Here is a 12,897-nt window from a genome sequence, read left to right as displayed (position 1 = left end):
CACAATGATGATGACTTTACGCTGCTGTTTATTCATATTGCACTCATTCAACCATGGGGGCAAGACTAAGTTGTGAAGACTTTCCTTTAGTTGCGGAGCCGGTGTCCTTTGACCGACCAGATGGCTCCCGCTGCGCGGAGGTTACCCCTCCACGCAAGTCCCTGGTAACGCTGGCTGGTAATCAGGCTACTCGATTGACTGTATCTACCACCTCGAAGTACATGTCTTTAGTGGGCCGAAGAATGCAGCAGAGGCGGCGGCAAAAGTAACTCTCCTCGCTCTAATAACGGTCAAGAAAACATGTATGAACTTAGTGTTTGCTCGGTTAGACTCTAAGAATCCAGGCGGCAGAGTTGCCACTTGCCGCTGGCAACTCCTTTCGGCGATCGAGCAAAGCTGCACGAGCATACAGTTTGCCTCGCGGGCAACGCCTTAAAAATTGTGTTCAACACGCACAGGTGCTTCGGTGACAGTCGCGCACGACCACCCCAAACTACTGGACAGCGCCTCTGTCGAGGTCCTACCCGCCCGCCTCTGTCTTGCTTCGGGGCAACGCTTCTGACTGCTGTTGACAGGACGTAGCGTCGCGACCCCGCGAGATCGCTCTTACTCTTGCTCGGGGTCACCCATGCATCACCAGAGTGTCCCCAGCATGTAAAAGACGCAGAGAGCATAAGACCCCGCGTACAGTTCACCAGCCTGTCACCTTGACTGTCGGCTGTGAAACCGTGTGGACTGCAGCACCGGTGAGTGCTGTGTACGTCATACCTACAACAAGTACATGTAGCTTCGAAACATGTTATGCAAATAGGAAAGAGCCCTCCGTCGTCGTGCCACGAGACTGCAATGTCGTCGTGTGCATGTGCCGTCGTACGACCCCTCGAAATGCATCACACGGTCACCATAGACGCGGTTACACGTCGATCATCGTAGCAGCGTCGAGGCAAAAAGCATCGAGACTTGGTCCAAGTCTCTATTCGCGTTGGGATTCTTACAGTCTCCGTTCGCAGCTGGAAGCTGTCATCCACCCGGGAAACCAGATGCTGTCAAGTCTTGACTCAGGGTGTCAAGAGGCCGGTTTGTGTGCAAGTTACTTGATGGAGCTTGTGGATCGGATTCGCTGCCCCTGCCTTTTCGGTCGCTGCTGCCTGCTGTCATGCTTGACAAGAGGGAGCCACTCGGCTGCTGTCCGCCGTGCCTTCTGGTCCGGAACCAATTTCGTCCGCCCCCATGGCGATCGCGACGCAGTCTCTGCCTCATTATTCATTTGGTCGCCTCGGACACACAGGAACCAGCACCTCGACGAGCATGTCAGCGTTTTCAGCGATCCGCTTGCCGCACCTTTCGACAACCGAGGCGTTCCAGATACACCTGCAACAGTATCCTTTCAGTGGTATGCCGCACGCCAACTATGCCGCTCAGGAACGCATGGCACTGCCTCCTCTCAATGTACTGCCGTCGCGTGTGTACGCAGCGGCGCCGATGACAGCCATGGTGGCTTCTCCGGCCGCGACGCCGTCGAACCAGCCTATTCATTCGCCTGCCAAGAAGCGTGCTCGTGCGTTGCCCAACGCTTCCAAGTCCATCACGCTGGACATGCTGCGCCCACACTTCGAGAAGCCGTTGGCCGAAGTGGCCAACATCTTTGGTATCTGTATGACGCTCATGAAGAAGATCTGCCGTAAAAACGGTGTACCACGCTGGCCGCACCGTCAAATCCGCGGACTGCACAAGAGCATCTGGTCGATTGAGAAAGCTCTGCGTTGCTGCGAGTCCGAGGCTCAGCGTCGTTCATACAGCGACCACCTGCTGAAGCAGCGAGCGAAGCTGCTGACGATCCTTAAGGGACCTGCCAGCCCGAGCAGCAAAGCTGCTTTCGAGCTTGTTCTGTCGGAGCCGTGCTCCCCGATGAGTGAGGTGGCCGTCCAGAAGACTCAAAGCCCGAGCTTCTTGGTTGCCAGTCCGGCTGTGCACTTCCAAATGCCAACGGTGTACCGGACCCAGCCCGCACAGGTGGTCTATGGATCACCCAAGCTGCCGTCGATCGCGTCACTCCTTATCAAGAATGAGGAGCAGCGCCCTAGCTACAACTACCAGTTTTAAGTGTCACCTGTTTGGAGCTGTGTCTCGATGTGAGTCCAAGTCAATGGTCAAGACGCGTACATATGTTTCAGTGTTGTGAGTCGAGTAGCGTGCCTTCAACCGGTAGTGTAGCTTTTGCGTTAGGTGGACTGTAATGAAATCACTTTTTCAAACACATTTTGGATGCTCACAGAGTACTAATTTTCACGCAAATGGCGCAAATCTGTAATTGACTTGGCTTAAGCAAACATCCACTTTAAGTACGATATGGAAGCAGTACATGTAACAGAAAAAATCACCACGATCAATTCTTACTACAAGTCATTCAAGAATGCGATTCAGCTCCCAAAAAAAACGTTATGTAATTTTAGCTTTTTTTCATGAATAAAATGACGCACACAGTGATATCAATCATGGTACATTATATTGCATCGGTTAAATGCATTTTCGCGTCTAAGGATCACAATGCAGCGCTGTCCAAATACCTGCAATAGATAGTGGGGTAGGAAGGCCAGCAACTAGGACGCACGACGGTCCAAATCGCATCAACCTTCCATCTCTAATTCTGAGCCGTAACAGTGGGGTCCGTCATTCGGCGCGCTGCCTCGACCGACGACGAGCTGTAGCAACATGGCTGCGGAGCTGGCATCACTGGCACAGCAGTCTGTTCGTCGCAGTGAATAAGCTGTTGTTTAACGAGCGAGGGGCCCGTTGCATGGGCTCCCTCTTTCAGTACCACCAACCCACGCGGCAAGTCCATTGACGGATCCATTTGTTGCATAGATTCATACACACGCGAGATCTTCACCCAATGTGGTGGGTACTTGAATCTCGCCACATCCATGAGCAATACCATGTCTCTCTCGGCATGATATCCTCCAATGGGTGAGAAGTGGCCGTCTCCGGTCTGTCCAAGCACCTTGCGACTGTAATTTAGTACTACAATCTCTGAGCTTGTAGCACAACTGCGCTTAACGATTTCCCTGAACTGTTCCAGTGTAAAGTCACTCGTAGCTCGGTAATCCTCCGTCAGGACGCCGTTGCAGCGTGCCAAACATATGAACTCCGACATGCTGATACCTTTCTCCTTGGCCACACTAAGAGAGGTGCAACAGTCGAAGAGTTCTTCACTGAACCATCTCCACGGTCCTTTCCACAGTCTGCCAGGGTCGATTTGTAGGGCGTTTAGACACATGGCCAGTGTGGCTAAGCCACAGAACGCAGGCTCTGCCTGGGTAATAAACTGCTCGGCCAACGGGAAGTAGATTTGCATGTAGTTTGTGCTGCTGTTGATGGCGTCGGTGAAGAGCTTGCGGCCTTCCGGACTGGAGAAGGCGATACAGTCCTGTGGCAGATGTCGGCGGTGGAAACTGCTCTGTACTGCGCTGTTAGTGACGGTGGATCTGTTGACCATAGCGTGCATCTTGTCGTGTTCGTGCTGCTGATTATCTTGATCTCGACGGCGTCTCTCGGCCAGTTCTAGAGCCTCTTTCTCCTGCTGCTCCTTCTCGCGCTTAGTCTTGCAGCCACACTCCATGTCGAGTGGCAATTCGCACTCCTTAGTGTCCTCCTGGCTCAGCTGATTAACTCCTTGCGCCCGTTTGGTTAGTTGAATTCTGCGGAACGGTTTGTGCAGAGGCGGAATGGCTCTATGAGTCGAGTTGGAGGGGTTATTAATAACCAGAGGGTGGAAACGGATATATTCCTGAGCGGGTGGGCCACGGTTGTAGAGATGCGTATGTACTGAGCCAAGCAAGCCTGCGGGAGGCGGTGTGGATTTGGTCACAAGCACGGCGGTACTGTGGCGGTGGTGTGGCGCGCGTGCTTGAGCCTTGGCGGCGGCGGAAGCGGCGTTAGGGAGCTGCTTGTCCTCTCGCAGGAAGAGTTTCCAATGGGTCGTAGGCGCAAAACGCGTGGGTAACTCGCGGGTGCGTGGCCACATTTGTGTCGGCTGAAAATATACTTTCTTTGTCGTGTCAGATATGAGGCTGTGAAGCTGCTTATAGTACGGACGTTGAATCGGTAGATGCAGTGCCTGAGGACGTGAGGGTTCTCGTGAGCAAGACTACAAATAGCAGAATGCCGATAAGCGATCTGGGTCGGCGCGATTGACAGGCAGACTGACTCAGTGGTGGGGACACAGAATGGATAAGGTGTCGATGGCTCCCAAAATTATGCCTAACTGGCTTCAGATGGGTACTAGTTGGAGCGAGAAATAAATCTTTTGGACTAATGATGGAGTATTATTGGTACAATCAGCAAGATCATTCGTCGATAATCGAAGATGCTGAATGTGTCCATATTGTTTTGGGTACCAAACTGTTGCCCATTTTGTGGATCAAAATGATTGTAGCGTGTATACACGTTGTCGTCCTCAGGCTGATCGGTGGCTTTGACTGGGTTATCCGGAGCGGCGTGGGCCAATAGGAAGCGGCAATTTTCTGAAGGCACGCGTCTTGTGCCCACATTGGCTGGCGGGGTGCCGTGTGCCGCGGCAAGACACGCTTCGGCTCATGCGACCACGTGAGCCCGCGGCACGCTTCCTTTGGTCAGAGAGCAGCCATGGACAAGTGGATCTTGCTATGCGTCGGCGACGATCATGGCCCGGCACCAAGCAGAAGATCGTCATCCGACTGTGATGGCGAACACAAGGCAACTTCAACTTGCAGGTTGCTCACTTCCGATTCGACGGTAGCATAGGCGGGGGAATTAGACGGGGTCAATTGAGTTAACTTTACGCCGTAACGACCCCCAGCACGTACTTCGCGGGACAGCAAACATAGTTTTATGGCAAATTCAAGCCCCCAGTAAGTATTAATATTTTCATAAAATCCGGATGGCACAATTGGCTTCGTATGACCAGAAGCAGCCCCTTTCAGTCCGACTTTCGCTCACGGTGTCAACGCTTGCCGGTGCTACCTACTTCCACAGTATCAGTGCGATTTGAGCGTAACTTCTCAGTCTGCTAGGACTATAGGTACAAGAGCTCAATCAAGTTACCGTGCGCCATGTCCGATCTTCTCATGGCTTCAATCTTGATCCTCTACATGAAGAATATCGGTCTTGATGATCGTTTCCGGCAGAGGGATCTCCAGATATTCCACTGTATGAACACGACATCTCTTAAGCAGACCATGATCTTCAAGGCATTTCACGGAGTTTTTCATCGCCAACGGCGTAGAATGCAGCAGTTTCTTCCGACATGCCTCATACACCGACTGGTACGGCGGGAGCTTCGTGCCTTTATGCTTCCGATCACGACTTTTAGACGAGCTTAGAGCTGCGAGTTGCTGACGTGCAAGCTCTTGCAACGTGGCCACATCAGTTGGTGTTAGACTCTGGAGAATAAATTTGACGCCATTGCTTGTAGCGTCCGTCGTCTTCGTACGCTTGGTTAGTCGCAACTCAACCTCGTTCGTGTATGGCACACATGTGTCAAGATTCTGACTAAGCCACTCGAACCGAAGTAAATCCTCCTCTTTCCAAATAGATGGACCGTTAATGTGATCCATCGAAGCAATGAGACCAATGAAAGGAGCCTTCGCTAGCCAGCTTAAACACGTCTGAGCTTCTGGATTACGTAGCGCCACACCATCGATGCAGTGGACAAGAATGTACACCGGAGGCACATGTCGGGATGGCTTCGCCTTGAGAATATCTCGACACTACGTAAGTGGTAACGTTAGCTACAATCCGATGAGAATAAACGTGTCTGGTCTGTTACCTGTTGAGAAAGCGATTCGTTTTGCTTTACCTCCATGTTTAAGATCTATTAACCACTGTCAGTAAACGTTTATTCACAAGCATTTTTTAGTAAAGTTTCACTTACCTTTTTTTGGATAGTCTCAGCCAGATATTTAAGCGAAACAACAGGCAGATAACCATGCACCTGCATCACAATGCCGTCGCTTAAATAGGTCGATGCAAAGTCCTAAAGACACAATAAAACATGAGCATCTCTGAGCTATAGCACGATATAAAACTGCACTACTCACTTGTAGCAGCGTCAGCTTAGAGCCCACGCCATAGAAGAGCAGGTTGTAGCCGGCGAGGAGCTCGCTCTTCCATACTGGGAAGTGCTGCTCGAAGCGTCGACCTTTCGACTCCACGTGCTCATCTGCTGCCCGCAACTCTGCCAGTAGCTGACTATGAGATGGCAGTTCCAGTCCAGATATTTGCTCTTCCTGCTCTTCCTCCTGCTTTTCATCAGTGGCGGCTTGTCGTTTACTCTGCTGCTTTTCAGCCCGTCGTTGGGCTGCAGAAGCAGCCTGTCGCTCCTTCAGAGGAGATGGCTTGGTCTTGCGAGGTACGCGCTGACAAATCCGCTTGGATGTGAAGTAGGCGTTGGCGGAAGACGCACCTAGCTCCACGCTGGTGCTCGGCTCCGTTCGGCGCTGCTTCCAGCGCGCTCGGAGGCTCATTGTAGTTCAAATGTCACTATTTACCCGCGCCGTAGTGACACACTGCAGCTCCGATTCGATAAAGAATTCATGAAATATGTTTATCGGTTGTCTCGATACAAACATGGACCCGAGCTGTCGGTCTCTTCCTCCGCGACTCGAGTCCAAGAGCCCATAGAGATATTTCGGAGCCTATTGACTGAATGGGCAGCTACATTGGCAGCATTTAGTGACCTAACTGGGCGACCTACCGACGACGCGATATCGGTGGTTTCTGCTAGTGAAAATTACAACTTGTCAAGTTGTGCTGTAAATAACGTTTTAATAGCTCCACTACGACTTCAACTTGCAGTGCTGAAGTTTCCTGACGTGCACCACATCACGTCGTTTTGGGAGGAGCCCTTTGCTGCTCATTTTCACGTTGCCGCCACCTTGCGCTCGTCAAACCTACAGCTCTCAGCTTACGATGCCCATACATCGCCACCTTGTCAGCAACCACTGTTCGACATAAAAACGTAATCGATCACTAAACAGCAACTTAGTTATGCTGGGTTGTGTACACAATCTCTACACAAACCCGCATCATTCCGTCTCCGGCACAGTTCAGTATCCTAACACCCACGAACTGAAGACAGATTGCCGCCAGCCATGAAGTGTCCATGCAGGACCAAAAATGACGTAGAGGAGGAGCTAAACACAGCTCCACTAGACGAGCAACAGCAGACAGACAATCCGCAGATGGCTTACACACCTCCGCCCATCACAAAGCTACAGAACAGTTTCCACCGACGCCACCTACCTCAGAGCTGCATCGCCTTCTCCAGTCCGGAAGGCCGCAAACTCTTCACCGAAGCCATCAACAGCAGCACAAACTACATGCAAATCTACTTTCCGTTGGCCGAACAGTTCACCACACAGGCAGAACCTGCGTACTGCGGCTTGTCAACGCTGTCGATGTGTCTTAACGCCCTACAAATCGACCCTGGCAGACTGTGGAAAGGACCATGGAGATGGTTTAGTGAAGAACTCTTCGATTGTTGCACGTCTCTTAGTGTGGCCAAAGAGAGAGGCATCAGCATGTCGGAGTTCATTTGCTTGGCACGCTGCAACGGCGTCCTGACGGAGGATTACCGAGCTACGAGTGACTTTACACTGGAACAGTTCAGGGAAATCGTTAAGCGCAGTTGTGCTACGAGCTCAGAGATTGTAGTACTAAATTACAGTCGTAAGGTGCTTGGGCAGACCGGAGACGGCCACTTCTCACCCATTGGAGGATATCATGCCGAGAGAGACATGGTGTTGCTCATGGATGTGGCGAGATTCAAGTACCCGCCACATTGGGTGAAGCTCTCACGTGTGTTTGAAGCCATGAGTTTAGTGGTCAAGGCCATGAACAAGCCGCGTGGTCTAGTAATTCTGCGAGCAGCACCCCCTGCAGAACATTATCATCCTGAAGAACAAACGGGAACTCCGGTGGCACCAGCTCCGCAGTCATGTTGCTACAGCATGTCGGCCGTGCAGGCGGCACGACGAACGGCGAGTCACACTGCAACGATGCAGCGTTAAGTTTTGGAAGGCTTGTGACGACGAACGATTGGGACCCTCGTCAGTCCTGGTTACTGCGTCGACTCAACTTTCTACCATTAATTATTCAAAAGTTACTCGAGAAAATTAATTTTTTCCGTACTCAAGCTGCAGAAGTCAGCTAGATTATTTGGTAAATGCAGCATCTCTGGCCGTCTTCAGTCCACAGAGCTTCATTTTCAATGTATGATGTAAATAAACATATGTGAGTGGAGCATTATAATACATGTACTCACAACAACGTTCAGCTATTCAAAGTACATACACAATTAGGATTGGATACGCTAAGTACAAAAGTGCCAACCATATTCGACCATAAAGAAGTTTTCTATGTAGTGTAATAACGTTGCATTAGCTGGAGCCCTGGCGTCAGGAGCGATTTCTGAAGATTGACTTTTGAGTTTTGCAATACGGTATCAAGTTGAAGTGTTCTTGCATCGAAATGCGAGAGGGAGCAACGACTGGCGAGCGGAAATGTTGCAGCTCGAGAAGCAACTCACCACAGCTTTTCCTATCTTGGTGATCAGTTGCAAACACAGTTGCTACATGTATCAGTTTTGTTGCAATCTATTCAACTTATTTCGCGTATATGTACATGATACTACCCGCAGCATGAAATACAACTACAGCACGAAGCTCTGCGCTTCGCCCATCTCTGCAGCACTCTGCGTTTCGTGGATCTGGCACAAAAGTCCTCGTCGAACCGCTCGCGAACACCCAGAGTGTTCGCACCGTTTACCACCTCCGTGTGAGATGCAAAAGCCATTGCCTCGATCTTTCTTCTCGCAGTTGCCGAATTGGCATTTGCGGATGCCGCCATGGACGTAGCAGCGGCCTTTACGTTGTTGCCCACGTGTACAGCCCGGGAACTCGCAGCGTTTGCCTCCGCCATGTGCACGGCAGAACCCACCGCCTTGACTACTGCGGTTGCAGCCACCAGGTCCCGAGTATTGACACCGTGCACCGCCTCCATGCGCCTTGCAGCGACTGTTAGACTGAGCACGACGGGTGCAGCCATCCTCGATGCATTTCTTGCCTTTAGTAGTTTTGACATTAGCCTTGGCACTTAGGTTTTCCTGACCGACAGGCGACGGTGACGCCGTTCGTGCAGCTTTTGCTTTAGGTTGACTACCCGAGTCCGTTCGGGCTCGCTTAGGTCGAGCCATCATCGGTGGCGTAGCGAAATCCGCCGATACGATGAGCTCTTTCAGCGCCTTGTTGGTTAAGGAGGCAGGAGGTGAGATGGTTAGTGAGAACGGAGGTCGCTCCACTGATGCCTTGAGGACATCTAACATATTCGTCGTTTTGCGTTCTTCAGAAAGGGAAACTTCAGAATGATTGTTTCTCAATGAAGAGACCCACACTCCTGGGGATGGAGGTTGTTGCGGGTTTGTTGCAGCTGGATTGAACATGTCTACGGCCCCAGGACTGGGTTGATGTTGCACCATGGGGGAAGACAAGCCCATGCTGGCCATGACGACCATGTTTTTCATCGAGTGGCCTCTCTGGAAATTATTAGAGGACGTTTCTTGCATCCACGCGTGGGTGGCGGGAGAAAGTGGGGGAAAACCCGCATAGTTGCCGTAATACGGTTGACTTCCCAAGGGAAACACCGGCATCATGTTGGAGTCGAGGCCATAGCCGGTGTTACTCGAGCTGACGTTAGTGGAACAGATCCCACCCCTCGTAACACTGGAGCTATTCATAGCACCACTGGACGAAGGGGGTGATCGATACTGATGGCAGTTGTAGAACACGTCTTTCAGGCCTTGCTCTCCACCGTTTCGCGGCAAATCCAACGGTTCCAGTAGCAGCGAGTTGGTGCCACTTGTGGGTTTGTTCGCAACATGTTCCGGTTCCTTTTTGAAGCTATTCAAGTCGGGGAAATCCTGATCGCTGAGCATTTGACCGAACATGTCGTCCTCATTGAGTCGCGCGAACAGCGGCGCGTCTTCGGACGTAGGAGGCTGGAACGGCGCCTGGATTTGAGTGAGCGCGATGCCGCCGCCCAGCAGTGAGTTGGGCGGAGGGGGCACGAAATTGCCGCTGCTTGGGGGCGTGGGCACGAGGGCGCGCTCTGCCGTGAGCGCTTTGACTCTGCCGCAAGACGGAAGCGGCATCGAGGACGGGAAGAGACTCGAGGTAGCAACGGCCGCTCGCATCTCGGGCGCGAACAGCGATTCCACAAATGCCACCTCGTCCATGGCCGGAAATGCAGGGGGCAGCGGCGCAAACCTTCTCTGGAGGATGGACCGGGCAGTTATGGCTTGAAGTTGCCGTGAAAAAAACTAGAGCGAAGGCTACATCCAATATGGCAAGTAAGTATGGAAGGTGAGCAGACGCGGCGAAGAGGTATGCGAAAAACGGAATCAAAAGCTACCTGATTTTCGTTTGCAAGCGCCCCGGCAGAGAAAAAGTGAGCCCTTGGTCGCTGGTGTTGCCGGCAACGTTGCGGCGGCGGCTCAGTGTTTCCGCGGCGATGAAGAGCTTGCTGGGGTGAAGGAAGGCTCTGCTTCAGACTGAGTGCGCTCTTGTTCTGACAGCGTCAAGAAGTGGCGACTGCAAAGCGAATTGAAAGGGTTGCGCCGCAACTGGTTGAAAATGGCAAGAAGGAACCAGAACATTTCGCCATCTGTCGCGGGGCACATGGTAAGCTGAACATCTACAGCATTTTGATGGGCGCCGTGCAGGGCAGCGCGCTATCAGCTCAGCTCCGCGACGGCGGCGAGGACATCGGAGCCGTCTGCGCAACTCGCTACTTCGATGGCATTCGGCGGCCACCGCCGCTTTTGCCGGCGCAGATGAGCGCGTACATGGTTCAAATCGCTTCTCTTGCACGTCGGATCCTACCGACACACAACGCATGCAATGGCCGGCCCTGATCATGCTGCTACGCTCGGCGACATATGCAGGGTAAAGTCGCCAGGCTTTCTGAACATTGGCAGCCTGACGACCACCTGAAGCGTGGTGTTTACCAGGCGAGCAGAGAGCACCGCTGCTTTGAAGCTCTTGATCGTTCCTGCAACGCACTATTGATGTCGGACCTTGCCAAAGTACTGCCTTCTAGCCGCCGTTTGAGTCAGATCACATTGGGGACTATTGCTCTATCAGTCTGATACTGATACATTGTTGAACAGTATAATTATCTATTAGTTTTGTTACTCAGGTTCACAGTGTGAACCTACCGTGAGCTTCACGGACAGTTTTTCTTAACCCTTAAGAAAGTATTTCCGGTAACCTGAGCTGCTAGATTCAAAAATTCGCCAGTACATGTACACCTCTAATACAGGTACCAGGTTTACCGCTACTAATTTCGACTCCATATCGGGACGGTACAGTGTCTAGACACATGCTCGATTTTTTGGTTCAAAATTTGAAAGCAAAACAAATAACTACCAAACGATACATGTTCCGGTAGCAGTTTTGTGAGTTCTAATCAATTCCCACGCGCACGCAATACATGCAAGTGATTAACTCATTGAAAAGAAGCAAAACAACAAATTTGGTCGGAATGCACAGTGCATGTAGCCTTTGCGTAATTTCCTGTTACATGTGCCAGTATGTTGAGGAAACTCACTTTTTTTTTAAAATGAGCGGACTACAGTGGACCACAGAAGCAGGGCTTACGACAAGTACTGTTTTGATCTAAATAATGGCCTGTAAAAATTTCGCTGCCACAGCTTTTGATTTTCAGCCAACCTCCCTCCGCTTTCACCCCGAAAAGCGTCTTCTTATCATCTTATGTGTGTGGACAGAATCCTGACCAAACCCAGGGACGATGGGTACACTCGTGTGAGTGTGGTGGCTGCGATTCGCGTTTAGCCTTCTGAATGACGATGGGGGCGGCATAAAAAGATAAAGCGCGCTAGCTTTAGTGCGAAGCCAGGTAGGGCACGTTAAGAATTTCCTCGACAATGCCTTCAAAATGAAAGTATAATACATGGGCACGTGTACAGACTGATACGTCGGGCGTTTGAAGAATGCCACGCGCTCGAATGTGACAGCTAAAACAAAACAAAAACCATAAAAGGGAAGACATTTGATAGATCGCAATTATGTCTGTGAGATGTGCTAAATCTTCACAGAAAGTCATACCAAAATTTCGTTACCAGAAGCTTTCTCCGTAATTCCTGTACCATGTACGGCAGGATATCATGTTTCTCAAGCTTCATTTGGGAGAGGTTTTGCTGTACGGTAAATATTTCCAGTTAAAAGAGATCCGACTTATTAATAACTTCGTCATCGGCGCACGTTGAGGCCCTTGAATTAAGAAAGACTCGAGGACAGGCTACACTAAATTTTCTGCCTGTCCTCGTTTGGCAGCGATAAGTCAACGGTACATTTCATTAATTAGTGGTTGTCGTGCAGGCCAGGAGCTCGAATGACAGGCATCCACACCAGCTCGTTATTTAATTTCATGGCAACATGAATTATAAAACGTGTGCTGTAATACTAACGATACCACACAGACCTCCTTGCCTAGATGCCATGAGACATCGCTGCTCACCGCTGGTTGCCGGTTCCCTCTGCCTGCTTACTCCTTCAGGAGTAAGCCCTCAGCAGAAACTCCAATGGCAGTAAGGCCCCGCTTCAAGCATCTCGGCGTGGGATCGAGCAACACCGAACGGCTAAGCAATCTGGGTAACGTGGCATTCTGTTCTTCTAACTTGCCTTTCGCCGAGTGTAGCGCAGCAGTAACTGCGTGGCAGAGATCGTATATCATCTTGGTGAGATTGAAAGCAGGCGAAAGGAGCCACGCCGGACTTGGCCAGGAAGGACATGGACACGAGAATATCCTATCTAAGTAACGTCGCACATAGCGTTTCAGGAA

At 51.1% G+C, this 12,897-nt stretch overlaps 7 protein-coding genes across 7 annotated transcripts; 3 read left to right on the top strand and 4 right to left on the bottom strand.

The window, feature by feature from the left end:
• Positions 1-1,308: 1,308 nt before the first annotated feature.
• On the top strand, positions 1,309-2,103 carry PITG_05734 (RWP-RK domain-containing protein, putative; the record flags this gene model as incomplete). Its single annotated transcript, XM_002997949.1, has 2 exons — positions 1,309-1,953; positions 2,005-2,103. The coding sequence occupies 2 exons, from the start codon at positions 1,309-1,311 to the stop codon at positions 2,101-2,103; spliced, it is 744 nt and encodes a 247-aa protein (XP_002997995.1).
• Positions 2,104-2,605: 502 nt separating this feature from the next.
• On the bottom strand, positions 2,606-4,138 carry PITG_05733 (glutathione gamma-glutamylcysteinyltransferase, putative; the record flags this gene model as incomplete). Its single annotated transcript, XM_002997948.1, has 1 exon — positions 2,606-4,138. One exon carries the CDS (start codon positions 4,022-4,024, stop codon positions 2,642-2,644), a length of 1,383 nt encoding a protein of 460 aa, XP_002997994.1.
• Positions 4,139-4,595: 457 nt separating this feature from the next.
• On the top strand, positions 4,596-5,214 carry PITG_05732 (uncharacterized protein; the record flags this gene model as incomplete). Its single annotated transcript, XM_002997947.1, has 3 exons — positions 4,596-4,751; positions 4,838-4,889; positions 4,952-5,214. One exon carries the CDS (start codon positions 4,596-4,598, stop codon positions 4,719-4,721), a length of 126 nt encoding a protein of 41 aa, XP_002997993.1.
• PITG_05731 (origin recognition complex subunit, putative) lies at positions 5,112-6,503 on the bottom strand (the record flags this gene model as incomplete). Its single annotated transcript, XM_002997946.1, has 4 exons — positions 5,112-5,747; positions 5,807-5,851; positions 5,912-6,013; positions 6,078-6,503. The coding sequence occupies 4 exons, from the start codon at positions 6,501-6,503 to the stop codon at positions 5,112-5,114; spliced, it is 1,209 nt and encodes a 402-aa protein (XP_002997992.1).
• A 627-nt stretch (positions 6,504-7,130) lies between these two features.
• Positions 7,131-8,048, top strand: PITG_05730 (glutathione gamma-glutamylcysteinyltransferase, putative; the record flags this gene model as incomplete). Its single annotated transcript, XM_002997945.1, has 1 exon — positions 7,131-8,048. One exon carries the CDS (start codon positions 7,131-7,133, stop codon positions 8,046-8,048), a length of 918 nt encoding a protein of 305 aa, XP_002997991.1.
• A 641-nt stretch (positions 8,049-8,689) lies between these two features.
• PITG_05729 (uncharacterized protein) lies at positions 8,690-10,270 on the bottom strand (the record flags this gene model as incomplete). Its single annotated transcript, XM_002997944.1, has 1 exon — positions 8,690-10,270. One exon carries the CDS (start codon positions 10,268-10,270, stop codon positions 8,690-8,692), a length of 1,581 nt encoding a protein of 526 aa, XP_002997990.1.
• A 258-nt stretch (positions 10,271-10,528) lies between these two features.
• Positions 10,529-11,915, bottom strand: PITG_05728 (uncharacterized protein; the record flags this gene model as incomplete). Its single annotated transcript, XM_002997943.1, has 3 exons — positions 10,529-10,728; positions 10,880-11,085; positions 11,782-11,915. 3 exons carry the CDS (start codon positions 11,913-11,915, stop codon positions 10,529-10,531), a joined length of 540 nt encoding a protein of 179 aa, XP_002997989.1.
• Positions 11,916-12,897: the final 982 nt, after the last annotated feature.

The sequence above is a fragment of the Phytophthora infestans genome, genomic scaffold (genome assembly GCF_000142945.1).
Source record: "Phytophthora infestans T30-4 supercont1.9 genomic scaffold, whole genome shotgun sequence".
In the NCBI taxonomy this organism is placed as follows: domain Eukaryota; phylum Oomycota; class Peronosporomycetes; order Peronosporales; family Peronosporaceae; genus Phytophthora; species Phytophthora infestans.
Note: the sequence above shows the minus strand (reverse complement) of the source record. Positions and strands in the feature narration are given on the sequence as shown.